Source organism: Penicillium robsamsonii (assembly GCF_028829455.1).
Source record: "Penicillium robsamsonii strain IBT 29466 chromosome Unknown utg000007l_segment0_segment0, whole genome shotgun sequence".
NCBI lineage: Eukaryota > Fungi > Ascomycota > Eurotiomycetes > Eurotiales > Aspergillaceae > Penicillium > Penicillium robsamsonii.
Window position 1 is genome coordinate 1083507 of NW_026643225.1, and position 26533 is coordinate 1110039.

The following is a 26533-nucleotide window of genomic DNA, read 5'->3' on the forward strand; positions in this document are numbered from 1 at the left end:
GGATTTATACCATAGAGGACCAAAGTGGGTTGGATTGATTGGAATCCATACCGTATCACGGCGATGGTGGAAAGAAAGCAGGGGGAGCAATTACCGATTTATCCATTCTTGAACTATTACAATTTTCAATATTGGATCCGGGTTCAAGCAAGACGGTTGCTGGCGGGTCTTGTTTGGCGTGTACCATATTTACCTCTCCCGAGGATGTGTGAGACTACATTTATAGTATGAATTTTTCAGCTTTGTTTTGGTTTAGTCAGATCTCGATGTTTACTGGTTGCAGCTTGTTTATAGCATGTAAAAGAGTAGATCCATCACTGTCTAGGTTATGTAGGGTTTCTTGACGCCACAATTCCGTCTATGTGATCCTCGTTACCCATGTATGGGTCGTTCATCAGACATATCACTCGTCGTCGCTTTCGTCCTCGCTATCCTCCGATCCGGTCTCGGAGTCTTCGTCATCATCATCATCTTCGTCATCGTCCTCATCTTCCTCGTCGCCAACCTTTAGACCATAGTCGTCCTCGAATTCTTTGAGAGGCTGAACTGTGGGAGTGAAGCCGGAAGATTCGAAGCCTTGCTTGATGGCCTGTTCGCAATCAAAAGTTAGTAATCTATATATGCATAGTGAACACCAGAAAACAACTTACCTCTTCCAATACAGTCGCGCATGTGATAACCATGTTTGCAGTCTTCGGGTCAAACAACGGCAAGATGATATCACGCAGAGCACCCTTGATCTGGTCAGTGGTGATAGCGCGGACATTCTTCAGCATCTTCTCCTTATAGTCGCTGGGCAAGTTGCGAATGACCTGGCGGATGAAACTACCCTGAGCAGCACTGGCGGCAGTCATTTGCTCATTGGCGTAGTTGACCACGATGCTGCTGATAGCACCCTCCAGCATCAAAGGATCAAAAGGCGTAACACCGGACAGATAGTTCTCAACAATTTGCTTGCTAGACTCGAACGCCTTGTGGGCGTTCGGGGACCGGTACACATCGAAGTTGACAAAGCCTGTGTCGATATTGTAACTGAAGTTAGTACCGTACGCCAGACCAGTACCGCGGACTGCAACCCAGAGAGGACCCTCGACAGCGTTCATATACGAAATCGCAACGAGTAGTGCGGGCAGATCCGGGGAATCGTATGAGTCCAAACCACGGGCGGTGGCGTAGGCGAAAGACGAGTCGACAGTCGGCATGGGGACAATGTAAGATTTGCCGCCAATGTTCTTGCCGGCGTCGCTCAGCCGGGATCGTCGGTCAGTGATAGGCCGCAACTCAGTGCTATTTCCCAGGGTCTCAGCGAAAGGCTTCCAGGCCGAGACGGGGTTCTGGAGTTTCTCGAGGTCGGCAATGACAATGGCGCGCACGTTGTCGGGCTTGAAGAGCGAGTTGCGGATCTCCTCCATGCGACTCACGATTTCCTCGGGCTTCTCAGCGAGCAGACGCTTGACACGCTTGAGGTAGCGAGCCTTCACCAAGGTGGAACGAGCACGGGTGATCGACTCGTCTGCGTAGTGAACCATCACATGGACAGCAGCAAGCATGTCGTCGCCACTGCGCTTGGAATCGGGCACATCGGCCAAGAGACGGGAGTTGATAGCCCGGAGTCTCTCCACATCGAAGACAGAATTCCAGCACAGCTCTTGCAGCCAGGCGACGGCGTGGGTATACTTTTCCAGCTCGACCTGGAAGGAGACGCGGAGCATCTCCGAGTTCCCAAGACCGCGAGCAGTCTCCATCGAGTATCCGACGGTATCTCTCTCCAATTCCACCACGACCTGCTCAAAGTCAATTGTCTTGCCATCACGCTGCACTGGAATGTTGAAGAACGCTTCGGTGTAGATGGACAGCAAAGGACGCAACTGAACGGGCACCGAATCAGCCGAGATGAGAACTGACAGCTGGACAAAGCTACTAGGGATATGCTCGAAGTGAATGAAAAGAGACTGGTCAGACTTGTCGGCATCAACAAGGGATTGGATCGTGTTGTCAGGGCGTCCGGCCTTCAGGGCAGCACCTGAACGAGCTGTAGCGGTCTCCATGAAGTGGATTGACTCAGTTCCAGGGATAGCGAATTTTTCGAGCAATTCCTGCGGAATCTCCTTGTCGTTCTCTGCCTTGGCCTTTTCGAGTTTGTGGGCAAGCTCCTTCAGGCCCTTCTCGCCGAGACGCTCCTTCTGTGCAGCGGCCCGGTCCTCCTCGTCCTTTTTCAGTGAGGCGGACATCTTCTGGGATGGGATACCCAAGATAGTGACATGGGGCGCATCCGAGATCCATTTCTTAATGAAAGCACGCCACTGGTCCTCGGTCCAGGTCTCAAGGACATCATATTCCTTAAGAGTTGCGACATCCATCAAGGTCGAGCCATCTCGCTTTCCGAACAGGAAATCAGAGATAACGTACTCTGCGAATGAAGAGGCAGAAGACTCAGTCGAGAACTTCCAGGTTCGGCGCTGTCGGGCGATGCACTCTTTCAAGTACTTCAGATCCAATTCCTTGGCCATAGCATCTTGGAGGATCTCAAAGAATCTCTTTTCAACGCTCTCTAGCTTCTCTGTTTCCACGCTGGTCAGCGTGAAACGAACTTCCATGCTAGGGTGATCCTCAGTTGCATAGTAAACGGCACTGGCGAGCTGTTCTTTCTCAACAATGATGTTCTCTAGCAGTGCTGCAGATGAACCGGCCAAGTACAAAAGTGACACATTAAGAGCCCCAGCTATGAATCCGTAAGTATTTCATCTCAAATGCTCGGGGTTTGAATCTTACATAGGATGGGGTCAGTGCAGTCGGGTCCCATGAATCGAATCTCGATTTCACCAAATGATTCATCCTCCTCGGGGAACTCAACCTTCTGAATAGCGGACTTCTCCAAGTAGGGAGCCTGCTTGGAATCCACCCAGGGTCTTTTAAATGGCGCCTCTGGGCTAGGAATGACATCCAAGATAGTGTCTTCGAACTTGTCCAAGATATCCAGCATGTTTTCCTGGTCGACCTCTCCAGTGAGGATCAGGCACAGGTTCTTGGGCTGATACATCTCACGGTGGAACTCGCGAATTCGTTCCGCAGGCAAGACACGAAGCTGTTCCATCATACCTCCTGTCTCATAGCGGAAGCCTACACCAGGCGGGTAGGTCAATCTCCGGGCTGCCAGGTCGATCAGCTCAGCGGCATTGTTCTGTACACCCTGCATCTCGGAATACACGACACCGGCATCATTTCCAGAGCCATCGACGTGGTGAACCTCAGTGTAGCAGCCTTCGTCAGTCAGAGTAGGAGCAATCACATGCTCCAGGTAGACTGGCAGGATACGAGCAAAGCCTTCCCAGCCTGCAGTATCAAGCGTGTAGGCAGTGTGATCAGTTGCCGTCCAGGCATTGGTGCTGGAGTACACACGGGTAGCCAGCTTGTCCAGGAAGCCCTTGTAGCGGTAATTGCGGGAACCCATGAAGCACAAGTGCTCCAGAGTATGGGGAGCACCCGAATCATCGTGAATTTCAGTAGCAAGCACAAAGTAACCGTTCACTTTGGGTCCCGGTTGGTCGATAACGACCACTCTCATACCGGTGCGCTGTGATTCATACTGAGTGAACTCGCTCGGCGAGTAATCAGGCTTGAACTGCTGGAGCAATTTAAAGTGACTGTTCTGCACCGAGGGCGACATATTGATCAATGGGGCAGACCCAGTGAAGATATTTCGCCGTAAGCTTGACAGTCTGGTTGTTTTCGTTAGCGATCGTGTCCCTCAATTAAAATTTGACACAATCGTGAGCATGCAAGTTCACGATGAGGAATAGTCTGATAACAAATACGACAACCACAACTCGGACAAGAGAAGAATGTTCACCCCGAGCTTAGTTCGAATAGAACGGAAACCAAGGCACCAACAGGCAGATGTTGTCCAAATCATGTCCTTTCAGGACGTATCCAGCAGACCTGCCACATGTGGCCAAGGATAAGTGACAGGTGGGGTGGCGAGCAGAAATTTGGGGATAGAAGGTTGATACCCCTTTATAGGCAATAAGAACTGAGATCGCAATTCACATTGACTTACAGGAAACACGTACTTGTCCGACTCAAACTTGGGAGAATTCGAGACACGGTGAGTCTGAGATATCTTCAAAAGTGTGTTGGACCCGGAGTTTTCAAGGTTGGGGAAGAATCTCCCGTTTTCCTTACAAAGCGGGCAAGTGAAAGAATTTATATAACAAAGAAGAGAAATATTAGATTTCAAATTATTTGCAACCAGTCACATTCAAAGGATTTATAGTAACAAAATCCTAGTGAATTTAGAGCTCTATAGCGAAGCATACAGTATATACCACGTGGGGGCGGTGACGCCCAAAGTCACGGGTTGTTGATAGCTCGGCACTTCCTTTACGTGTCCATCTATTTCCGAGGCTCCGAGGCTTGTGTTCCCTGATAATTTCTGATTCATTTTAGCTGGAAAAGTTGGCATCATGCCAGGAAGTACTGAGGAGCTGTGCCAGGCAGTGCTAGGCTTCGTCACCGAGGGCACGTATCCCGAGGAGAGCGTAGTTGCCGGTAAGTTCCCGGCAGCTGCTCTGGCCAAGGAACTCGAGCTTATATCGAAGGCGCGTGAGCAGGTAGAGGTATGGGATCTCCCATGTTAGTATACACCCGTCGGTGATTACTGACCAGCGCTGCTTTACTTGATTAGAATGAAATTAGCTCCTTGAGTCGCGAGAATACCACCTTCGACGCCGATGACTGGATTATCCAAGCGAAACAACTTCACGCCGACATCGAACGCTCAAGATTGACTGCGCGAGAAATAGTCGCGCAGCATGAGCATACCGAACCCCTGCAGGCGAAAGTTGAGGATGCGAGGGCAAAGGTCGCCTTGGTCGAGACGGAGATTGCCTTCAATCAGGCCGTAGCGGGTACCCTAGAGGAGGTGCACCGTCTGTGCCAGCAGCTGGAAGCAGGGCGAGCTGCCCTCAGAAATGGGCAGATCACCACCGCCATTGAGAAATTGGAGTCTACCGACGCAGCTGTTGGAAAGGATGCCTTCTTTACCAATACAAATGTGATGGGTATACTCTCCGACGAGGTGTCACTGCTGCGATCGGAGATTGTCGAGGCGCTCCGTTCACGCTGGGCTGATCAATTGAAAGTTGACCGACAACAAGGCGAATTCCACGTCTCCAGTGCAAATGCAGATGCAGATTCTCTTGAGAGCACTATTACATCACTGGCCCGACTGGATATACTCACATCTGCTAATGCGAAACTACAAAAGGATCTCCTGTCTGCGATCGTAAACCCGATCTTGCTACCTCACCCTGATGGAACCAGCCATGGCGTGGTGGTCACGGGGACTAGCATTCGCATTGAGCCCGAGGCCTCCAAGGCAACTGCATTGGAGACTTTGGATCGCCTCTCCAGCGTTTTAGGCTACTTACGACAAAATCTACCGCCATCGGTGTCCGCAACTTTCTCTGAATCGTTCATTGTGACTATCTCCTCCAAGGCGATATCCGAGTGGTTGTCCCCTGCGATCCCCACCGATCTAGGTGGCCTCGCCGAGTTTGAGAACATCCTGAACCATGTTTTACAGTTCACCAAACAAATAGGTTCTTGGGGTTGGACTGGCCAAGAAGAACTCATCTCATGGGTCAACCAAGCTCCACGCCTGTGGTTGACTCGGCGTAGAGTCGACTCGCTCGATAGCGTTCGCAAAGTCCTTGCCGCCAGTCAGGGAACAACGAAACAGGTCGAACGAATTGAAAAGGAAAAGGTTTCTCAGGCCGAGGGTGCTCTATTGGAGAATGAAGGCCATGATGACTGGGACGCGGACTGGGATGACGATAAAGAAGATGAGTCCAAGAAAGCAGAAACGACAAAGCCCGAGGAAGAAGAGGAAGACGTCAGTGCGTGGGGTCTTGATGATGAGGAGACCGAGGACACTCCCGATCAGGCCAAACCAGACACAGCTGCTTCTACGGAAGAGGATGACGCTGATGATGCCTGGGGTTGGGGCGATGAGGATGAAGATGATCATGAAGTCGATAATAAGCCTTCACAGCCCCAGAATACGGCAGCGACAAAACCAACCGACAAGAAGGATGCAACTAGATTTGTATCACCGAAAGTGGTCACCTTGAAGGAAGTCTTCACAATCACCGATATCCCCGAGTCTGTTCTTGGGGTCGTTCAGCAGCAAATCACCGATTCCAAGGATATTTTGCAGCCTGCGTAAGTCATACCATCCTGATCATGCTTTCTTCAATTTATTTTTCGGCCTCAAACTAACTAGAGCTCAGCCATGCCAATTCCCGCGTCGCTTCTTCTGGTGCTGGTCTTCTTGCCCTGCCAACCTTGATCTTGGCTATGTTCAAAGCTACATCATCCACGTTCTATTCGCTGAAGCTTAATTCAGGGCAGATGTACCTTTATAATGATAGTCTGTACCTTGCCGAGGAAATCCGGAAACTGGTCGAGGAACATGATCTCTCCAGACTTCAGCCCGATGTTGAAGCTTTGGAAAAATTTGGCAAACTTGCGTATAGCAAAGAGATGCAGACGCAGCGCACGATCGTCACTGATCTGCTTGACGGAGCCCAAGGATTTGCACAATGCTCTGAGCAGCCATTCAAGGCCGACTGTGAGAATTCTGTTAGCGCAACCGTCGACCGCATTCGCGATGTTTACAAGGAATGGCAGCCCATACTGTCTCATTCCGCGCTGCTCCAGTCAGTTGGATCTCTCTTGTCTACCGTGATCAACAAGGTGGTCATCGACATCGAAGATTTGGGTGATATCTCAGAGGATCAGTCACGGCAACTCGTCTCCTTTTGTAACCAACTCTCAAGATTGGAGGACCTCTTCAGGCCTGAGACAGATGGTGATGCCGAAGCATTGCCCGTCACTGCCATCTACGTTCCGAGCTGGCTCCGTTTCCAATACATGATCAACATCCTGGAGAGCTCCCTCGCAGATATCAAATTCCTTTGGCTCGAAGGAGAGCTGGGCTTGGAGTTCTCTGCTGAGGAAGTGATTGATCTGATCGAGGCCCTGTTTGCAGAGTCTGATCACCGGCGACGTGCTATTTCGGAGATTCGAAGAGCCCCAAGAGGACAAATGCCATTCATGCAATAGAAATATAATTTATTCACCAGATATATCATAAAGCTGCACTGTATTGCAATCAACTATGTAGACCAAGTGGAGCCATCTCCGCGCTCTGCGCTAGTGTGCCGCACGGGTCACCGTATTTTTTCCTCACCCGCCGAAAATGCGACAGCCACCAAAAAAGATTCCATCTGCAACATCAGCAGCAATTTAAACGATTTACAATGAGTGAAGATTTGGTCACTTCTGCTGCGGCAGAGTCTGCGCAGAGACAAGTTCGAGTGCAGCTTATCAGCCAGCAGGAGGATATTGCTCTGCCTGAAAGCACCGGCCCAATTCTTGTTCCTACTGGTGAGAGACCCGTTGCCGATCAAAAATCATAAATGGTAGTATGAAGTACTGACCTTTCCTTTAAAAAGGGCTTCGACGATATGCGCTGTCGACACTTGTGAACAACCTTCTTTCAAGCGAAAAGCCCATTCCATTTGAGTTTTTAATCAATGGAACTTTTTTGCGGACCTCGATTGATGAATATTTGGTCGACAACGGTATCTCTGCTGAGACGACACTCGAGATTGAATATGTTCGAGCTTTGATTCCCCCCCTGCACATCGCCTCGTTCCAGCACGATGACTGGGTTAGCGCGACAGACGTCCTTTCCACGACTTCACCTGCTGCATCCTGGGCTTCAGGTGCGACTTTCACCCCGGGCCAGGAAAGAATCCTATCAGGAAGTTATGATGGTCTGCTTCGGATCTGGAATATGTCATCTGAGACTATCGCAACCTCTCCTGCCGCTGCCGATGGTGGTCACACCGCCTCTATCAGAGCTGCTAAGTTCGTTTCCCCGAACCAGATCGCATCGGCAGGTCTTGATCGCACGGTCCGATTGTGGAAGTATACCGAGGGTGAGGGTGGTTTCACTGGAAAAATTTCTCCTCAGCTAGAGCTGTACGGTCACAAGGCTGGGATCGAGTCACTAGCTGTTCACGCCAAGTCCAACCGTCTGTTGACTGGTTCGGCAGACAACAATGTTGGATTCTGGTCAACTAAGAAGGCTGATGCTCCGGCAGCACCTGAGAACTTGCTTCCTTCCAGCAATGCTCGAAACACGAAGCGCCGCAAGCTGAACACATCCGTCAGCACACCACAGCGTGGTCCTCTGGCCCTTCTGTCAGCTCACACAGCACCTGTCTCTGCTGCTATTTTCGATGGAAAAGATGCTACCGTTGGTTACTCCGCCTCATGGGATCACTCCCTACGGACCTGGGATTTGGTCACCGGTGCTCTGGTTGATACTCGCACCACATCACACTCGCTCCTCTCGCTCGAGCACCTCCCCGAACTCAGCCTCTTGGCTGCCGGTACTGCCGCTCGTCATATCACTCTGATTGATCCCCGTGCATCTGCCACAACTGTGGCTGCCATGACTCTCCGAGGCCACACCAACGCTGTTGTGAGCTTGGCCCGTGACCCCCACAGCACATATGGTCTCATTAGCGGTAGCCACGACGGCACATGCAGAATTTGGGATATCCGGTCCACCAAGACCGACAAGGAAGGTGTTGTTGGCGAGAGTGTTTACTCGATTACCCGGAAGAGCCTCGAGGAGGAGGGTAAGTCGGATAGCAAGCGGGTTGGCGGTGAAGGTGTCAAGGTGTTCAGCGTGTGCTGGGACAAGACGGTGGGCATTGTCAGCGCGGGTGAGGATAAGCGGATCCAAATCAACCGCGGCGAAGGCGTGCTGTCTTCGCAGGCATGAGTGCACATATGGGCCTGGCGTTTAACACTTGGTTGAGGGCAAAAGTTTAGACTTACACATATTTTTTTTCCTACTTACTTTTCCATCTTCCCGTATATCTTTAGCTCAGAATTGGATATATATCAAACTGTAACCTAACAGGTACTAAGACTTTGTCGTACATATACATATGTACATTCAAGAATAATTGGCCGCTTATGCGGTCTTGTGATATCTTTTCGGTGGTTTTTTTTAGAGGTCTTCTCAGATATTCTGTTTTAGTTATGTCTTTTTTTAAAGATATTTTCTCCACCTTCTCAGTTTCATGCAACATAGTTTAATTTATGAAAACGACTTTTCTATGTATAACCTGCAATGTAGTTTTGTTTTGAAGCTTTCATTCACCTCGGGTTTATGTCTAGCCTATAATACATCCACAGAGGGTTCCATCACATACAAACAGGCAAAGGTTGAGTGCCAGGAATCAATAAAACGCCAAATCCATGCCTCTCACGCAAAATAGTGAGACAATCCCTTAAAAGTAACAATCGAACACGACACCAACTTTATAGTCTGCGCTCCATGCGGTTCAATTTGACAGGAGTTTTGATCTATTGAGATTTCATTAGCCATGAAATTGCATTGTCCCTTTAAAATATAGCAGCACAAGCTGACATATCAAGAGAGCATAAGGGGGAAAAAGGGAAACCCACTTGAGTCCGTGTCCGCTGTCCCCTCACAGGCAAGCCCAGCGCATGACGTCGGCCGCGATACGTTCCGGTCTCTTTCATGCGCTTGATATCGTTCAGAACTTCTCTGCGCAGATCGTTCTCAATTTTCATATCGGACAGCACAGCCGTAAGGTCGAGGACCTGCTTGTTGGCTAGCTCGCCGACGCGGCAGGTCGGGTGGATGTTGAAGCGGGCCATGAGGCGGCCAGAGCTGTTGGCGCCAATTCCAAAGAAGGTCTCGAGGGATTTCTGTTGCATTCAATGCAAGTTAGTTGAGGATCAATTGGGCTGGGATATCGAAGTTGCGGGCGCAATCGTGAGGGTCGGCTTGCCTTGAGCAGGTTCCGCTCGGGGAAGTTGACACCAAGAATGAAAACCTAAGATGCTTTAGCAGATTTTCTTTGGGAGATATATTATATATTGACGGTAGGTATCATACCATCTTGAACTGTGTTGGCTGGCTGGTGTCCTGACAATCGTATTGAGCCGTCACTTGTTGCTCTCGTTGAACTCCGGGAGAAATCCTCCGCCAACGCTAACGTTTTTCCGGAGTTATTTGGTGCCTGAATTTCACGGCACTAACCCGTCTATTCTCCGCACGCCATTGCAAGCTGGCCTTCTTCCCCTCCCAATTGCTTCATCTTCCCCTTTCACTGTATCCTACGAGAGCAGTGGCAATTAGCAAGCATGTATTTCCGGAATCTTTTCGTCTCTCTTTTCTTGGTCTTCGCCGTCGGCTTTGCGCTGGTTCAGGCCGAAGCATCCAAGGAGCCTCGCGGCCCTAAGATTACTTCTAAGGTGATTGATGTTTTATGTCGGTCTATGTACACGCGGTACTGATTATTGATAACAGGTCTACTTCGACATTCAGCATGGAGATGAGCCCCTTGGTCGCATTGTGATGGGCTTGTACGGCAAGACCGTCCCTGAGGTTCGTTGAACTTTACTATGGAATAATGAGCAATTGAGAACTATTGCTGACATTGTTTTTCGTATAGACCGCTGAGAACTTCCGGTATGGTGAACTTCTATATCAACGTCTTCAACGTTTATCCTGCATATGCTAACCCACTTCTAGCGCTCTGGCCACTGGCGAGAAGGGCTTTGGCTACCAGGACTCTACCTTCCACCGTGTTATCAAGGATTTCATGATTCAGGGTGGTGACTTCACCAAGGGCGATGGTTTGTAAACATCTGAAGTATGCTAGATTGCATTATACTAAGTGTATCCAGGCACTGGCGGAAAGTCGATCTACGGCAACAAGTTCAAGGATGAGAACTTCAAGCTGCGCCACACCAAGAAGGGCCAACTGAGTAGGCATTTCGACTTCTTTGATTCAAACTCACAGACATCTGATTATTCTTAGGCATGGCCAACGCCGGCAAGGACACCAACGGCTCTCAATTCTTTATCACCACTGCTGTCACCTCGTTCGTATCTCGTGGAGTGATTCCTTTAGTGCACTAACTAACTGACACCACTCAGTTGGCTCGATGGCCGCCATGTCGTCTTCGGCGAGGTCCTTGAGGGCTACGAGATTGTCGACAAGATCCAGAACGTTCCCAAGGGTTCCGGCGACAAGCCCAAGCTGGCGGTTAAGATCGTGAAGAGCGGTGAGCTCGAGATTGAGCCTGAGACTGAGGACAAAGGTAGCCGCGATGAGCTCTAGACAGGTGACTGTCTGCGCGATGTTTTCTCTGCTGCTAGTCGGAAGGGCTGATGTTGGATATCTTAAGAACTCGACCAACAGCCGGGTATCACCGACAAGCTTTCCGAGACTCCCGAGACTCCCACAGCCACCACACCATCTTACTCCCTACAGCCGGCCGTGATTTTCTTCGTCCTAGTCGCCGTTGTGGGTACCTTGATTGCCCGTCGGCGTGGCCAGCAGCAACAGCAAGAGAAAGAACAGTACGGTGCATAAGTGATGTTAGATCAATTATACATTATTTGTGGACCTTTCCACCCTCTCTAAAGCCCTGGATTTACATTTCCGACGATTTCTCATCATCATAACTCGATAATGTTACCCTGGTCACGTAGGGTGGTGATATAGTTTGGTGGACTCTGGCAAATCATCCAGTCAGATCAAAAGGTTTCTGAGTGGATCGCCTCTTGTCTTAGTCAGACAAGGCATCCAGACCGCCCGCGAGCAGCAACTGGCGAGTAGAAATTTCTTCAGTGGCGGTAAGTACTTGATAGGTACTTCTGTTAGGCGGATAGTCACACTATAAATTAGGTTCCTCTGAGGTACCTCCAATAGCCACACAGCGCCCCAACTCTCCAACTTTTGTTGCCTCCTTCCCACAGACTTCATCCACCCGTTCTCTTCTCTCTTGATTCAACCCCTCTCCATCATCCCTTTTTCACTACTCTCTCTTTTCTTCTCTCTAGAGTTCTTAGATTCGGGAGATTTGCATTTTCCATATTCTCTGGGTTTTTTTTCTGAGCTTTCTTGCTTGTCACTCGATCTTTTTTTTCTTATCGAGTCAAACAGAAAAGCAATTTGATCTTTTCACCGTCTCTCTCTCTTCTTTCTAAAGGTACACTTTACGTGGATTTCTTCTTCTCTGCAAGTATCTTTTCCAGATCACTTGCGCTTTATCTACGACGAACGAATCTTTCCCGGTGAAGCAGAAAAAAACTGTACGCAATATCCTTCACCTGCTTCGGTCGACATTGGACAGCTTTAACTCTTACTCTGCAACAGACATTTACCGCAGAAATGGCCGACGGTTTGCAAATGGGAAACCTTTCCCTCAACGAGTCTCAGCACGCCCCCCAGGGTAACGCCCCTGTTGGCCGTGCTGCCTACATTCCTCCTCACCTTCGCCAGCGTGGTCCCGGTTCTGGTCCCGCCTCCGGCCCCGTTCCCAGTGCTAGCGCCGATGCTCCTCCCCCTGGACCTGGCTTCGGTGGTCCTCGGTACAGTACCCAAAAGACTGGATTTCATAATGCAGCAACTGATTTTGTGTCTTCTAGTGACGCTGGCGGCAACTGGGCCAACGCAAATGCTCCTAACTTCAGCCCTCGTGGCCCCGCGAACGGTATGACCAGCTGGACCCCTGACGGACAACTCCGGCCCTTCAATCCCAATGCTTACGGAAACCCAGGATCCTCTTACGGTGGTGGCAGCAGCGGCGGCTACAGCGGTGGTGGTAGCTCCGCACAAGGTCGTGGCTCCGGTGATGGCCAGTGGCGCGATGGCAAGCACGTTCCCGGTCCAGCCAATGCTCGCCTAGAGCGCGAGCTGTTCGGTGTTCCCAATGACCCCAGCAAGCAGCAGACTGGAATCAACTTCTCCAACTACGATGATATTCCCGTCGAGGCCTCCGGAAATGATGTCCCAGAGCCCGTTACCCAGTTCACTAACCCCCCTCTGGACGACCACCTGATTGCCAACATCAAACTGGCCAGTTATGTCATTCCTACTCCCGTTCAGAAATACTCCGTCCCCATCGTCATGAACGGCCGTGATCTTATGGCCTGCGCCCAGACTGGTTCCGGAAAGACTGGTGGTTTCCTCTTCCCTATCCTTTCTCAGGCTTTCCAGAACGGTCCTTCTGCCGCCCCTGTCCAGGGTGGTGGTGGTGGTCAGTTCAGCTACGGCCGCCAGCGCAAGGCTTACCCCACCTCCCTCATTCTTGCTCCCACTCGTGAATTGGTCTCTCAGATCTTCGAGGAGGCCCGCAAATTCGCTTACCGCTCGTGGGTTCGCCCCTGTGTTGTGTACGGTGGTGCAGACATTGGCTCTCAGCTTCGTCAGATCGAGCGTGGTTGCGATCTCCTCGTTGCCACCCCCGGTCGTCTGGTTGATCTCATTGAGCGTGGCCGTATCTCCCTGGCTAACATCAAGTACCTCGTCCTTGACGAGGCTGATCGCATGCTGGACATGGGTTTTGAGCCCCAAATTCGCCGCATTGTCGAGGGTGAAGATATGCCCGGTGTTGACGACCGCCAGACTCTCATGTTCTCAGCCACCTTCCCTCGCGATATCCAAATGCTTGCTCGTGATTTCCTCAAGGACTACATCTTCTTGTCCGTTGGTCGTGTCGGAAGTACTTCGGAGAACATCACCCAGAAGGTCGAGTACGTCGAGGATGCCGACAAGCGCTCTGTCCTGCTGGACATTCTTCACACCCACGGCAGCACTGGTCTCACTCTGATTTTCGTTGAGACAAAGCGCATGGCCGACTCGCTATCCGATTTCCTCATTAACCAGCGTTTCCCTGCGACCGCCATTCACGGTGATCGTACCCAACGTGAGCGTGAGCGTGCTCTTGAGCTCTTCCGTAACGGTCGCTGCCCCATTCTGGTTGCCACTGCCGTTGCTGCTCGTGGTCTGGATATTCCTAACGTGACCCACGTCATCAACTACGATCTCCCTACTGACATTGATGACTATGTTCACCGCATTGGTCGTACTGGTCGTGCCGGTAACACCGGTATCGCCACTGCTTTCTTCAACCGTGGCAACCGTGGTGTTGTTCGTGACTTGCTCGAGCTCCTGAAGGAGGCCCACCAGGAGGTTCCCGCTTTCCTGGAGAGCATTGCCCGCGAAGGCAGCGGATTCAGCAGCGGCCGTGGCCGTGGTGGTGGTGGCCGTGGCCGTGGCGCTGCTGCCACTCGTGATGTGCGTCGTATCCCTGGCGGCATGGGTGGTGGCTTCGGCGGTGCCGGCGGCTACGGTGGCTCTGGTGGTGCTGCCCCCTCCTACGGCGGTAGTGGCTACGGCGGTGCTGCTGCCCCTGCCTACGGTGGCGGCGGTGGTGCTGGCTACGGTGGCGGCGGTGGCAGCTACGGCAACCCCTCCGGCTCTTCCGGCCCATCTTCCTGGTGGTAAATCAGTCGTGGTCTTTTGACGATGCCCTCGGGTCTGATTGGCTCCCTTGCTTTATTTTCTTTTGTCTCTCGTTGACGGATACGATCAGATTGAGTCCCTGAGTTCTTTTCTACCTGTGCTATCTCTCAGGGACGGCTTTGTCATGACTGCACGACTTTCCTATGCTTGTTTTTAGATTCATATTTTCCCCGTTTGCGTATGCTTTAATCTGGTTTCCTTTGTTGTTCCTCTCGTGCCTCTCTTAGCTGTTTTTCATTCATGGCTTTTCAATATCGCCCTGTCTGGATACGAGGCATTCGCGCAGCCCGGTCTTCTTTTAGTGGTCCTGGGAGACACCACCTCTCTCTTCGGGCAACCTGTGATCGAAACTGCATGAACATCATAGAATGCGTTGTCTTTTTTTTCCTATGTCCGCTCTCGTCAGATACCCCTTATGTTCGAGCATCCCCACTGGGGACACGTTCGAGTGACGCGCGTGCGCCGAGCGGAGATTGATGACTTTTCATCATCTCGAAAAGTTTTCTTTTTCTCTTCGCATTCATCTTCTCGGTGTTGTTATGGCTGCATTCATCATGTGCAGCATAGACTTTTTACAGCGTCGGTATCTCATGGCGGACATTTGTTTCTGTTGCTGCCCTCGTGCGTTCTGCAGTCGATTTTCTTTCGAAAACAAAAACGTGCGCTTTATTTCTCCGGGATTTTTCGGATACTGGTTATCTCGCCGTCCCACCTCGCGGCGCGGCTATGTTTCGAAACAAAAAATGGTATTCTTTGCATTCTGTATGGCGTTGGCTTGACCTGCAACCGCATGTCCTCTGCTTTCGGGTCCGTGGAGGCTGATTGTCTCCGAATAGGAGCACTTTGCTTCATTTCCTTGTCTATTCTGATCATTTTTCTCGGACCTCGGAGGATGCTGTCGTCGAAAGAATGGGGTATACTTAAGAATTCTCGGGTTCAATGGCCACGAGAAGGAAAGTTCTCTTATCCAATGCAATTTCGAAAAGTGTTTCCAATTATATTGTTCTAGTAAACGTACAGGACTCATGTAGGCTAAATGGTATTTTATTCAAGTATAGAGTTCATATAACTAGCATTAATATGGATTCTAGATTATAAATGCACTATTAATTTGTTAATATAAAAATGGTACTTTGTTGAAATACAGGTGCGTGGCATTACATGTTAACATATATTAAACGCGTGCTTATAATCGTGAGGTCTGATACGGGTAGATATCACACCAGCTATACCTTCATAGGTTCGGCTCTGCTTTCTTCCTCGATTTTCCGGCTTTGGACTTCATTTTCCCTTTTCCCTTTTTTACTTGGCATTCCTTCTCACTTTTATCCTTTCTCTTTGTGTTTCTTTTTCGCTTTACTTCTGCCTCTTTCATCGGCCGCCTCCTAGGGGGCATATTCACTTTATAACCTGCGATTCTCCCAGAATCTGATCCCGGACCTGCTGTCGGTTCCAATAACCCCCAAAAATGGCCGATTTCGAAAACAGCATGATGGATGAGTCCTTCGCGGTGTCCGAAGCTGCGGACGAGTCTCACGGCATGACCGCCAGCGCGACGGTCGGTACGAGGCGGCAAGCGAACGGCACAATTGGTTCCGTTTACTCCGGCAACAAGATTCGACACCTGAAGAAAGATGATGGCATACCTCTATGGCGCAAAGATATTCAGTACCAGTTCCTGAAGCTGGTCTTTGAGGACAAGACGCCTGTTTTTACGCGATATCCCGACGGACAGAAGGGAATGGACTTCGCGGATGTCTACATCAATGCAATGGCCCGGAGCAGCAAGACTAGCAAAATTCTGAAGGATAAACTGCAGAATGACAAACCTGCAGCTATCAATATGGCTATGGTCTGTCTGTTGGTCAATTTCGGTCGCATGAACACTACCCTGAATTGTACGCCTGCAGCTACGCCCTAGCATAATGTATCTCCTGCTAATTACTATTGTTCTGGTTTCTAGTCTTCCCCGAAATGCGTGCTCAACTCCGAACCTACCACTCGATCCCATCACTACAAGCGCATCAGGATTCCAATGCCTATAAGCAGCTGCAGGATGCTCCTCGTCTCAAGTCCATTCTCAAGGGCGCCTCAGAGGATGTAGACCAACCGAATACCTTGGAAAAGATTAAGCGACAGAATATACCCCGGACCAACCCAGTGAACTTGATTTTTGTTCTGGCGCAGTACGCTCCCAAAGTGTCGGAAACACACTTCTTTCCTCCGCGAGACTTCTTCGACCTCGTCATGAGATCTACACTTAGCAGCCAAAGTCGGGCTAGGGCATTCCTCTGGCTGATGTGGTGGTATCTAGAGAGTGACTTCAGTCGGGAGGCTGCTCTGAACAATCCGTTTGGTCCAGGCGTGGAAGGCGAGGGTGCTGAGGGTCTTCCTTTGAAAGTACCTCCCTTTGAGATCCTGACAGAGGAACAAGCCAATGAAGAGAATTTGGATACACCAGAGGAACAGGAATACGGGGAGTCCAAACGACTAGAACGCAAGCGTACGTGTGCTTAGTTCTGACTAATGTTGAAAAATGGGGCTTAACTGACATTGGTATAGGCATTCTGGAAGAAGAGGAACCACTACCGCGCATTCCCAAGCGACCCAAGAAAGGTGAGCCCGACATTTCGAATAGCTACCATATACATACATGTCCTCAGAACGCTAACCTTCTTTAATCGCAGAATACGGATTTGACGATGAATCATTCGCAGGAGACTACTCTGGTATGGGAGGTCGTGGCTCTGCTATGTCCACCCCTCTCCACCCTTCTGCTAAACGCAGCTTGGATGAGGATGAGGATGATATGACCCCTGGTCACTCTCGTCCGCGCCCCAAACAGGCCAAGCGGGAGTCATCACTTAATCGAGCCGTGGGCCAACAGCGACTCATCTTGAAAACAAGGATGGAGCATACTCCCGATGCTTCCCCCGCTCCCCCGGGCCCCAACCATCCAGTCCTTAACCGCTTTATTGCCGAGCCTTCGCTTTCTTCAGCACCCACTATGCGTCGAATGCGGCCCCTCACACAGCACCAGATAGCCGTTGAGCAAAATCGTCGGCAGAGGATTGACTATCTGCTGGCTAAACGTAAATCAAACGCATACCGCGTTCTCCGAGCTAAACGTGAGAGCGAGATTCCTTTCGCACGCTACGGTCGCTTGCTTCAGGGCCTGCCCGAGGGCTACGATACAGATGACGAAGAAACCTCGTGGGGCAAAGGTGGTCTCTTCCCGAATCCGGAAGAAGAGGATGACTTTGGAGAATGCGCAAGCGTCTTTCTCTCTGTAGTGCGAAAAGCTGCCCGTCGACTCGATCGTTGGGATTACACCGAAGCCAACGGTCCCAAGAAGGATCGCAAGAGGGAGCGCGAGGAGCGATACCAGGCCAAGGCGGCCCTGGAAGCCGACGTTCGAAACTCCAACAACCGATCCCGTCCACGTCCTCGCCCTAGTGCTGCTGCCAAGCGCAAGTCTACGGGTGTAACAGGCACTCCTAGCACTACCAAGAAACCCACAGTGTCTCAGGCTAAGGGCAGTCAGGGCCACCCTGATGGTCTGGGAGCTATGCCATCAGCTATGGGTACCCCAACCTGGGACCCGGAGCACGGACCCGATGACTACATGGAGGGGGAGCTGGACGATCTCGACCGCGAACTCCTTGGCGAAGTCTCTGGTGAAGAAGATGATGGAGGTGCCCCTCTCCGAGCCGACGAGGAAGGGGACTTCTCTGACGATCAGGATGACGAAGACGACGTGGACGGTGACGAAAATTCATCTACCTATGAAGGCGCCAATGGTTACGCACGACATGAAGCCTCGTCCCCTGCCCCGAGGGGCCTAGCTGGCCCACGCGGGGAAAGGTATGCAGACGACGTGATGGAAGACTAATAGGGTTGGCGTTTTGTTTTTGAAATCTTGTGTATTACGATCTACTCTTTCTTTTGTTCCTGTTTTCTAGGCGTATCATTTCCTTTCGGAATTGTATTTCAAGTCAATTTCACCCAAGCCCTACAAGTGGCTACTACTTCGATGTGCATGTGATAATTCCCCTCTTTCTCCTCTTTTTATGCATCTGTCCACTTCTTGGATTCTTTACATTCTACCAATATTTTATACCCATTGCCTCAGACAAGCTCGTACGAGTCACGGGAGTTCGGTTTCAGAGTGGATACAAAGCTCTAGAGTGGTGTGGTGGCCAACAGCACGGAGTGGATTCCTAAGGCACAAATCTGTTGACTTCATCTCTTTGTACTTTTTCCTTTCCCCAACTTCAATTAACCTCAGTTAACCCTGAGTTAAATAGCAAGGTAACCTCTGCTGAATTGCTCCGAGGAAGTTTACATTCCTCATTTTCCCCGGTAAGTGTCATATCCCCAACGCCCCAATGTTCTCTCCTTTCCCCATATTTACACATTTCGCCTGACACATTCCCAGACGCGTACAAAGCATCTTGTACAATATATTACTCTACCTACGAAACAGGGATCCCAGTTACGTGGGACAAACAAAATCCAGAGTTTGCTTTTTGTCGCGACAAGCCGAGACTATTCGTCTGTCTTCTTGAACCCAACAGAAACCGAGCCTTGAAATCAACGACACAAACCAGAACCCATTTACCCATCCATCATGACCGAACAACCTCGCATCCTGCGTCCGCGCCCGAGACGACCGTTCGAAATAACACCCGCTTCTACGGAGTCATCCGGGCCCCCAACACCGGCCGAGTCAACAGGCACCGAATACCTGAACCCGAACGCAGACGCCATGTCGAACTCAACGAGCGTGAGCCGTACAGGATCGGTGATGAACTTGACCGCATCGACGCTATACGGGATCTACTCGCCCACGGCATTTGACGGGTTCCGCGACGAGTCCAGTCCCTGGGGCACGGAAGCCAACAGCCCAGCAGCAGAGTTCCCGCCCGAACCATTGCAGCGCGCAGCAGAGAAATCCGCCATCGATCCACGACGGATGGCGCTGCGGAGGACTCGGTCTCGATTGAGTCACGGGTTATTCCGAGGCGTGATCTTGCCGCAGGCGTTGAGTAGCGTACTACTCTTTGGCTTTGGTGTTGCTTACGGTGTTATCACGATTCATCTTCATGATAACCATTGGATTACGCCTGTCAAGCTGGAGAATATTCATTACTACGATTCGGGGCTGTACCTGGGCTTCTGGGGGCTGGCTGGTATGGCTCTGGGTAATCTGCTTCCTTGGTTGGATGGCTGGCGTGAGGACAAGCTTGAGCAGTCTGATCCGAAGCTTGCGAATACCGATGAGGAGAATGAGGATCGCACCCCGTCTTGGGTTACTGTTGCTCGCAGTGTTGGAGCGTTTGTCGGAATTGCATTTGCCATGGTAAGTGGACAGATATTGTTTTTTTCACCTTTTCCGTTTTTCTATGGGCCAACGCTGACATCTCGGCTTTTTTTTTAACAGCGGAAACTCCCTTGGGAATCTACTACACAAGCATCGTTGACCCTCGCGCTCGCGAACCCCGTTCTCTGGTACCTGATTGACCGCACCACGACCGGTTTCGTCCTCTCGACCACCGTTGGCTTGACCGGCATGGCAGCGGTTCTTGGCCTCAAGCCAGAGCTTGTGCCCGCGTCGACCGGCCCATCATTCGGCGCTAGTCTTCTGAATGGAACAGGACTGGAGAATGTGCTGGGTGCAGGCATCACACAGGAGAGCATTGCAGTCGGCACTTGGATTGCCAGTGTCATTTTCTGCGCGTGCGTGTGCTTTGGAAACGTTGGCCGTCAGCTTAGCATCGGAGCTGGCGTCAGAGATGTCATGAAGCCATGAGGCTCGAAAAGCGCCCGAGTTTTCTCGGCTTAGGACTGAGGACTCGAACTTTACTGGTGAACGGCCTAATACGAGGGCATGGAACGTTTTAATGTATATTGAAATAATTTATGGCTCTGATAAAGAATTGTAATAGAAATCGGCTCCGTCATGACTTTTCGCTTCGCAAAAATGAAAACTGTAGGAGATTACTAGCCAAGGATTACAATGTCTACAGGTGAAAATATGGAGAAAATATATTTAAGGGGGAAAAAGGTTCAATAATATTTGTTATTTTTCTTTGGTATGTAGAGTCAATCATTGCAATCCCTACTACATGACCGAAGTCAGCAGGCACTGCACCCAAGATCGACACCTTTGCCAGTTGGCACTTGGTCTCCATTCTCTATACGATTTCCGTACTTCATCAGACAAGTCTTCGTAGGAACGCTTTTTGAGTAGAATGTGAGTTTTGCGTTGTTCATGAAGAAGAAAAAAAGAAAGAGAAGATGGCGCCTCTGAGAAATCTCTTATATATTCCAATATCACGTGTCACGCTAAGGTCTTCTGTTTCATACTGGTCTATTATTGGCTGGTGACCTTGGAACTATGGGGTGGTCACGTAATCTAATTTTTTGCTATCAAGCCCCTCCGCCGTAATCGGTCTAACCCCGCGAGTCATCCAATTTCTTCTTTTTTTCTTCTGTATACCCTCCTTGTTAGGTATGTTAGATTCACTATATCAATTGCTTTCAATCAGTTACATTTGGGACTTTCTCTAACAGATCTAGTGTCGACCCGTGATTCATCATGTCTCAACAAAAGTCCGGTATGTCTAGTTCCCCGGACTACGATATTATTTATCCCAAGCAAGGTCAATTCTAATATATCCTTTTTTTGGAATTGAATAGCTATCATCTCCGTCTATGACAAGACTGGTCTGCTTGACCTGGCCAAGGGTCTGGTCAAGCAGGAAGTCCGTCTTCTCGCGTCTGGCGGTACCGCTAAGATGATCCGTGAGGCTGGATTCCCTGTTGAGTGAGTCATCGACATCAATGGTGCAACGAAATACAAGAAGCACTAGAATCAATACACATCACAGGCACTGACAATTATTCCCAGGGATGTCTCCGCCATCACTCACGCCCCCGAGATGCTCGGTGGCCGTGTCAAGACCCTCCACCCCGCCGTGCACGGTGGTATCCTCGCCCGTGATATCGAGTCCGACGAGAAGGATCTTGCCGAGCAGAAGATTTCCAAGGTCGACTACGTCGTCTGCAATCTGTACCCCTTCAAGGAGACCGTCGCCAAGGTCAACGTCACCATCGATGAGGCCGTGGAGGAAATTGATATTGGTGGTGTGACTCTGCTCCGCGCCGCGGCCAAGAACCACAAGCGTGTGACCATCCTGTCAGACCCCCGCGACTACTCCGATTTCCTCAAGGAGCTCGAGGCCGGCGAGATCAATGACGCTAGCCGCAAGCAATACGCCCTCAAGGCCTTCGAGCAGACTGCCGACTACGACTCTGCTATCTCAGGCTTTTTCCGCAAGGAGTATGCTGGCAATGGTGTGCAGCAGATCTCGCTGCGCTACGGTACCAACCCCCACCAGAAGCCCGCCTCTGCCTACATGGCCCAGGGCCAGCTGCCCTTCAAGGTCCTCAACGGATCTCCTGGCTACGTTAACCTCCTCGATGCCCTAAACGCCTGGCCCCTGGTTAAGGAGCTCAAGCAGGCTCTTGGCTTCCCCGCCGCTGCCAGCTTCAAGCACGTTTCCCCCGCTGGTGCCGCTATCGGTGTTCCTCTCAGCGAGAAGGAGCGCAAGGTGTACATGGTCGACGATATCAAGGATATCGAGACCTCCGGTCTGGCTCAGGCCTACGCTCGTGCCCGTGGTGCGGACCGCATGTCCAGCTTCGGTGACATTCTGGCCCTCAGTGACATTGTCGATGTCCCCACAGCCAAGATCATCTCGCGTGAGGTGTCCGACGGTGTCATCGCCGCCGGCTACGAGCCCGAGGCCCTGGCCATCCTCTCCAAGAAGAAGGGCGGCAAGTACCTTGTCCTTCAGATGGACGAGGACTACACCCCCGCACCCGAGGAGACCCGCACTCTGTACGGCGTTCAGCTGACCCAGCACCGCAACGACGTTGTCATCTCCCCCAGCAAGACCTTCAACACCGTCATCACCCCCAAGAACACCACCTCCCTCCCCGAGGCTGCTCTCCGCGACTTGACTGTCGCCACCATTGCTCTCAAGTACACCCAGTCCAACTCCGTCTGCTACGCCCTGAACGGCCAAATCATTGGTCTGGGCGCCGGCCAGCAGAGCCGTATCCACTGCACCCGTCTTGCCGGCGACAAGGCTGACAACTGGTGGATGCGCTTCCACGATCGTGTCATCGGCATCAAGTGGAAGCAGGGCACCAAGCGTGCTGATAAGTCCAACGCCATCGACTTGCTCTGCTCCGGTCAGACTCCCCGCACTGACGCCGAGACCGCCGAGTACGAGCGTGTCTTCGAGGAGGTCCCCGCTCCCTTCACCCAGGAGGAGCGTGAGTCTTGGCTCGAGAAGCTCAGCGAGGTCGCTGTCTCATCCGATGCCTTCGTGAGTGATACCCTCCATTCTCTCTTCCTTGGTAAATGCTAATTGTCTCCACTAGTTCCCCTTCATCGACAACGTCTTCCGTGCCGCGCGCTCAGGCGTCAAGTACATCGCCGCCCCCACTGGCAGCCAGAACGATACCCCCGTCTTCGAGACCGCCGAGAAGCTGGGCATCACCTTTGTCGAGCAGGGCACCCGTCTCTTCCACCACTAGATTGTTCTACTGGTTATCGTCTTTCGGTGTCTTTTTCTCTATTCCCCTTTTGCTTCGTAAAAAAAAAAGAGATGCCATCTGTGTGGTTTCCACTGTGATGGATATTCGATATGATGATGATGTCAGGTTTTTCCTTTATGATTTAGATAAATTTATACACATATTTTGAGTAACACCTTGAATCCTCAACCCCTCGATACCTCAAATAACTACTGAGAATTTTTCTTTTTGATTTCCCTCCGACACTGACACTCCAACCTTCTAATATGTCGCATTTAGGTCTGATAGCCAGAACCGACGCTTATTCTCTTTTTTCATGAAGGACCCTAATGTCGAACAACTTTTACATGTTCCCCAATGGGATCTCCTGACTTCTCGCCAAGTTCAGCCCAAAGTGAACCGCTGTCACATCGATGTATTTTCCCCCGTCGGAGCTCCGCTGTAACGAGGGGGTACTCATCAAACTAGCGACCTCCTGAGATAACAAAACCAAGCAATAACCAAGCAATGACCCACAACATTGGCATAATTGGCATAATAAGCCACTGAAATTGCAGTGACTGCCTTCCATATCAGCTAGACTTACCAACTACGCTCTTGTGCTATTCCACACAGAGAGATATCCAATTCAACATCCCCGCCGCTAAGGATATTGAGCTCTAGTGCCGGACGTTGTTTCCCGGATTTATTGTCTCAAACACCATGTAGATACTACGGACCATATCCAATCAGGTCTTTCCACCTTAATTGGTGCTTTTTCGCCATCGCGTATGGGGAAATTAGGGTTACAATCATACCATTGCTAGCTACCCCCCGCGTGTATATCAGGGGGGAAATTCCCCCTCCCAGCAGGATGGCTGGGCATTATCACATCTCTGTTGTCTCTCGAGATGTTTGTACGTCAGGTTTGCGTTGCTCTGGCGATCGCAGCTCTTTCTGGAGCCGTCCCTGCACCAGTGAAGCATGTCTTGCATGAAAAGCGAAGCGAGCATGTGGATTGGGTGAAAGGTGATCGTATCAAACGCGATTCCGTGCTGCCTGTGCGCATTGGTCTTACCCAGAATAATTTGGAGAAAGGTGAAGAGTATCTCATGGCTATGTAAGTTGTTTTATGTGTATGTGTTCATGGTCTGCGTCCCAGTAACTAATACTTGTATAGTTCTGACCCGACCTCTGTCAAATATGGGCAGTATTGGTCTGCAGAGGAAGTTCATGATATATTCGCTCCCTCAAAGGATACTGTTGACACTGTTCGTCGGTGGCTTGAATCCTCTGGCATTCATGAGTCCCGGATTGTACACTCCGATAACAAGGGATGGTTGGCTTTTGATGCCTATGCACAGGAAGTAGAGGATTTGTTCAAGGCTGAGTTCTATGAGCATGAGCATGCCAGTACTTCCAACATGAAGATTGGTTGTGAGGAGTAAGTCTTGCTACTTTTTTTTTCAAACTATTTTGGACTCTGTTAACAGTGTTAGGTACCATGTCCCCGAACATATCCAGCCGCACATTGACTATATCACTCCTGGAGTCAAGCTCAGCCCCATCGTCAAGAAGAGCACCAAGCAGAAGCGAATGTCGCACTTGGTTCAATCCAAGGGCACAGTGGAAGCTGATGACGTTTTCAAATCCGCTGTTATTTCTGAGAAAGCGAAATCACTTCCTGCGGATCTCCAGAAATGCGGAAGTGAAATGACCCCAGCCTGCATCAAGGCCTTGTACAATATCCCAGATGCCACCAAGGCACACAAGGACAACTCGCTTGGTCTCTACGAACAGGGTGACTACTTCGCCAAATCGGATCTTGATCTTTACTATAAAGCCTATGCTCCTTGGATCCCTCAAGGCACTTATCCCATCCCTGCCTTGATTGATGGAGCAAACTTCTCGGTGCCTGATTACAGCCCTCTGAACCAGGGTGAATCGGATATTGACATTGACATGGCGTAAGTACACTCTTTTCTTTCTATTTACTTCTCTGTTCTTTGCTGACGGCGCCAGTTATTCGCTTATCTACCCCCAGTCCGTGACTCTTTACCAGGTTGATGATCAGCTTTATGAACCTGAAGAGGTTGCGACCACCAACCTGTTCAACACTTTCCTTGACGCTCTCGATGGTGTAAGTTATATTATCCCGGAGCTCAAATACATATTGCTAATAAGCCTAGTCTTACTGCACATACAGTGCCTTCGGCGAAACAGGCAACAACCCTGATATCGACCCAGTCTACCCCAACCCGCGTCCAGGCGGCTACAAAGGTAGCATACCATTCCCCCAATCAGGCTGATGTTCTCGCTCACACAAAAGCAAAACAGGCAAGCTTCAATGCGGTGTATACAAGCCCACAAACGTCATCAGCGCCTCCTACGGACAAGCTGAAGCCGATCTCCCTGTTGCCTACACCAAGCGCCAATGCACAGAATTCCTGAAGCTCGGCCTGCAGGGCCATTCCATCCTCTTCTCCTCTGGCGACTACGGCGTCGCCTCCTTCCACGGCGACGGATCTGCCAGTGGATGCCTGGGACCCGAGGAAAAGATTTTCAGCCCCCAATACCCCTCTAACTGTCCCTACGTGACCTCCGTCGGAGGCACCATGCTCTACGCCGACCAGACCATCAAGGATGCCGAGAGCGTGATGCACGCTGACTTGGGTGGTGAAGCCGCGAACTTCAGCAGCGCGGGCGGTTTCTCCAACTACTTCCCGCAGCCCTTGTACCAGAGAAAGGCTGTCGAGAAGTACTTCAAGAAGGCTAAGCTTTCTTACCCGCACTACTCTGAGATGGAGGTCGACTTTAACAAGACAGAGGGTCTCTTCAACCGTATCGGTCGTGCTTATCCTGATGTGGCAGCTAACGGCGCCATGTTCCCTGCTTACAGTGGTGGAAGCCTGCACCACTTCTATGGCGCTAGCTTGTCATCGCCGTTGTTCGCTTCGGTCCTGACTTTGGTAAGTTGAGACTTGAGATTGGTTTGCTTACTGTGCTAATGGATCTCCTGGCAGATTAACGAGGAACGTCTTGCCAAGGGCAAGGGTCCTATTGGTTTCGTGAACCCTGTGCTTTACGCTCACCCAGAGGTTCTTAACGATATCACCAACGGCACCAGTGCTGGATGTAATTCGGATGGTTTCAGTGCTATTCCAGGGTGAGTACAATCTTCCACTTTGGCTATGGGGCTTTTACTGACATACCACGCAGATGGGACCCGGCTACCGGATTGGGCACACCTAACTATCCTAAGTTGAAGAAGCTGTTCTTGTCTTTGCCTTGAGATGAATAAGGGCAGAGTTGTGTAACAGACTGGCATACCAATGGTGAACATCAAATATCGAGTTACTCTCGGCGGTCGTTATATTCGGGATTATCTATTGTTCTCATGTCCATGTTGTGCTTATTTATATTTTTGATACTCATGTCTATATTCAATGTGAGATAGTTTCCAGGGGTAAACCTAGACCACAAATGCACAATGAGATGTGTAGGCAGACTCT

General features: G+C 50.6%; 10 protein-coding genes across 10 annotated transcripts; 8 read left to right on the forward strand and 2 right to left on the reverse strand.

Moving 5' to 3' along the window:
* Window positions 1-403: 403 nt before the first annotated feature.
* On the reverse strand, window positions 404-3667 carry N7447_010694 (putative zinc metalloprotease; the record flags this gene model as incomplete). The annotated part of the gene is made up of 3 exons (XM_057234956.1): window positions 404-589; window positions 651-2722; window positions 2773-3667. 3 exons carry the CDS (start codon window positions 3665-3667, stop codon window positions 404-406), a joined length of 3153 nt encoding a protein of 1050 aa, XP_057081176.1.
* Window positions 3668-4463: 796 nt separating this feature from the next.
* On the forward strand, window positions 4464-7125 carry N7447_010695 (uncharacterized protein; the record flags this gene model as incomplete). The annotated part of the gene is made up of 3 exons (XM_057234957.1): window positions 4464-4616; window positions 4685-6222; window positions 6291-7125. 3 exons carry the CDS (start codon window positions 4464-4466, stop codon window positions 7123-7125), a joined length of 2526 nt encoding a protein of 841 aa, XP_057081177.1.
* A 197-nt stretch (window positions 7126-7322) lies between these two features.
* On the forward strand, window positions 7323-8860 carry N7447_010696 (WD repeat WDR12/YTM1 family ribosome biogenesis protein; the record flags this gene model as incomplete). Its single annotated transcript, XM_057234958.1, has 2 exons — window positions 7323-7449; window positions 7518-8860. 2 exons carry the CDS (start codon window positions 7323-7325, stop codon window positions 8858-8860), a joined length of 1470 nt encoding a protein of 489 aa, XP_057081178.1.
* Window positions 8861-9394: 534 nt separating this feature from the next.
* On the reverse strand, window positions 9395-10012 carry N7447_010697 (mitochondrial 37S ribosomal protein uS13m; the record flags this gene model as incomplete). The annotated part of the gene is made up of 4 exons (XM_057234959.1): window positions 9395-9450; window positions 9553-9819; window positions 9903-9947; window positions 10010-10012. 4 exons carry the CDS (start codon window positions 10010-10012, stop codon window positions 9406-9408), a joined length of 360 nt encoding a protein of 119 aa, XP_057081179.1. The 3' UTR covers window positions 9395-9405.
* Window positions 10013-10257: 245 nt separating this feature from the next.
* Window positions 10258-11495, forward strand: N7447_010698 (peptidylprolyl isomerase; the record flags this gene model as incomplete). Its single annotated transcript, XM_057234960.1, has 8 exons — window positions 10258-10368; window positions 10424-10501; window positions 10569-10585; window positions 10649-10752; window positions 10804-10884; window positions 10938-11001; window positions 11057-11220; window positions 11308-11495. 8 exons carry the CDS (start codon window positions 10258-10260, stop codon window positions 11493-11495), a joined length of 807 nt encoding a protein of 268 aa, XP_057081180.1.
* An 801-nt stretch (window positions 11496-12296) lies between these two features.
* On the forward strand, window positions 12297-14414 carry N7447_010699 (DEAD/DEAH box helicase; the record flags this gene model as incomplete). Its single annotated transcript, XM_057234961.1, has 1 exon — window positions 12297-14414. The coding sequence occupies one exon, from the start codon at window positions 12297-12299 to the stop codon at window positions 14412-14414; it is 2118 nt and encodes a 705-aa protein (XP_057081181.1).
* Window positions 14415-15900: 1486 nt separating this feature from the next.
* Window positions 15901-18324, forward strand: N7447_010700 (uncharacterized protein; the record flags this gene model as incomplete). The annotated part of the gene is made up of 4 exons (XM_057234962.1): window positions 15901-16330; window positions 16396-16935; window positions 16995-17048; window positions 17120-18324. 4 exons carry the CDS (start codon window positions 15901-15903, stop codon window positions 18322-18324), a joined length of 2229 nt encoding a protein of 742 aa, XP_057081182.1.
* Window positions 18325-19062: 738 nt separating this feature from the next.
* On the forward strand, window positions 19063-20244 carry N7447_010701 (INSIG family protein; the record flags this gene model as incomplete). The annotated part of the gene is made up of 2 exons (XM_057234963.1): window positions 19063-19794; window positions 19876-20244. 2 exons carry the CDS (start codon window positions 19063-19065, stop codon window positions 20242-20244), a joined length of 1101 nt encoding a protein of 366 aa, XP_057081183.1.
* Window positions 20245-21033: 789 nt separating this feature from the next.
* On the forward strand, window positions 21034-23042 carry N7447_010702 (phosphoribosylaminoimidazolecarboxamide formyltransferase/IMP cyclohydrolase; the record flags this gene model as incomplete). The annotated part of the gene is made up of 4 exons (XM_057234964.1): window positions 21034-21052; window positions 21135-21261; window positions 21346-22831; window positions 22887-23042. 4 exons carry the CDS (start codon window positions 21034-21036, stop codon window positions 23040-23042), a joined length of 1788 nt encoding a protein of 595 aa, XP_057081184.1.
* Window positions 23043-23932: 890 nt separating this feature from the next.
* N7447_010703 (S53 family peptidase) lies at window positions 23933-26313 on the forward strand (the record flags this gene model as incomplete). The annotated part of the gene is made up of 8 exons (XM_057234965.1): window positions 23933-24141; window positions 24202-24465; window positions 24521-24988; window positions 25044-25161; window positions 25211-25301; window positions 25359-25990; window positions 26045-26187; window positions 26241-26313. 8 exons carry the CDS (start codon window positions 23933-23935, stop codon window positions 26311-26313), a joined length of 1998 nt encoding a protein of 665 aa, XP_057081185.1.
* Window positions 26314-26533: the final 220 nt, after the last annotated feature.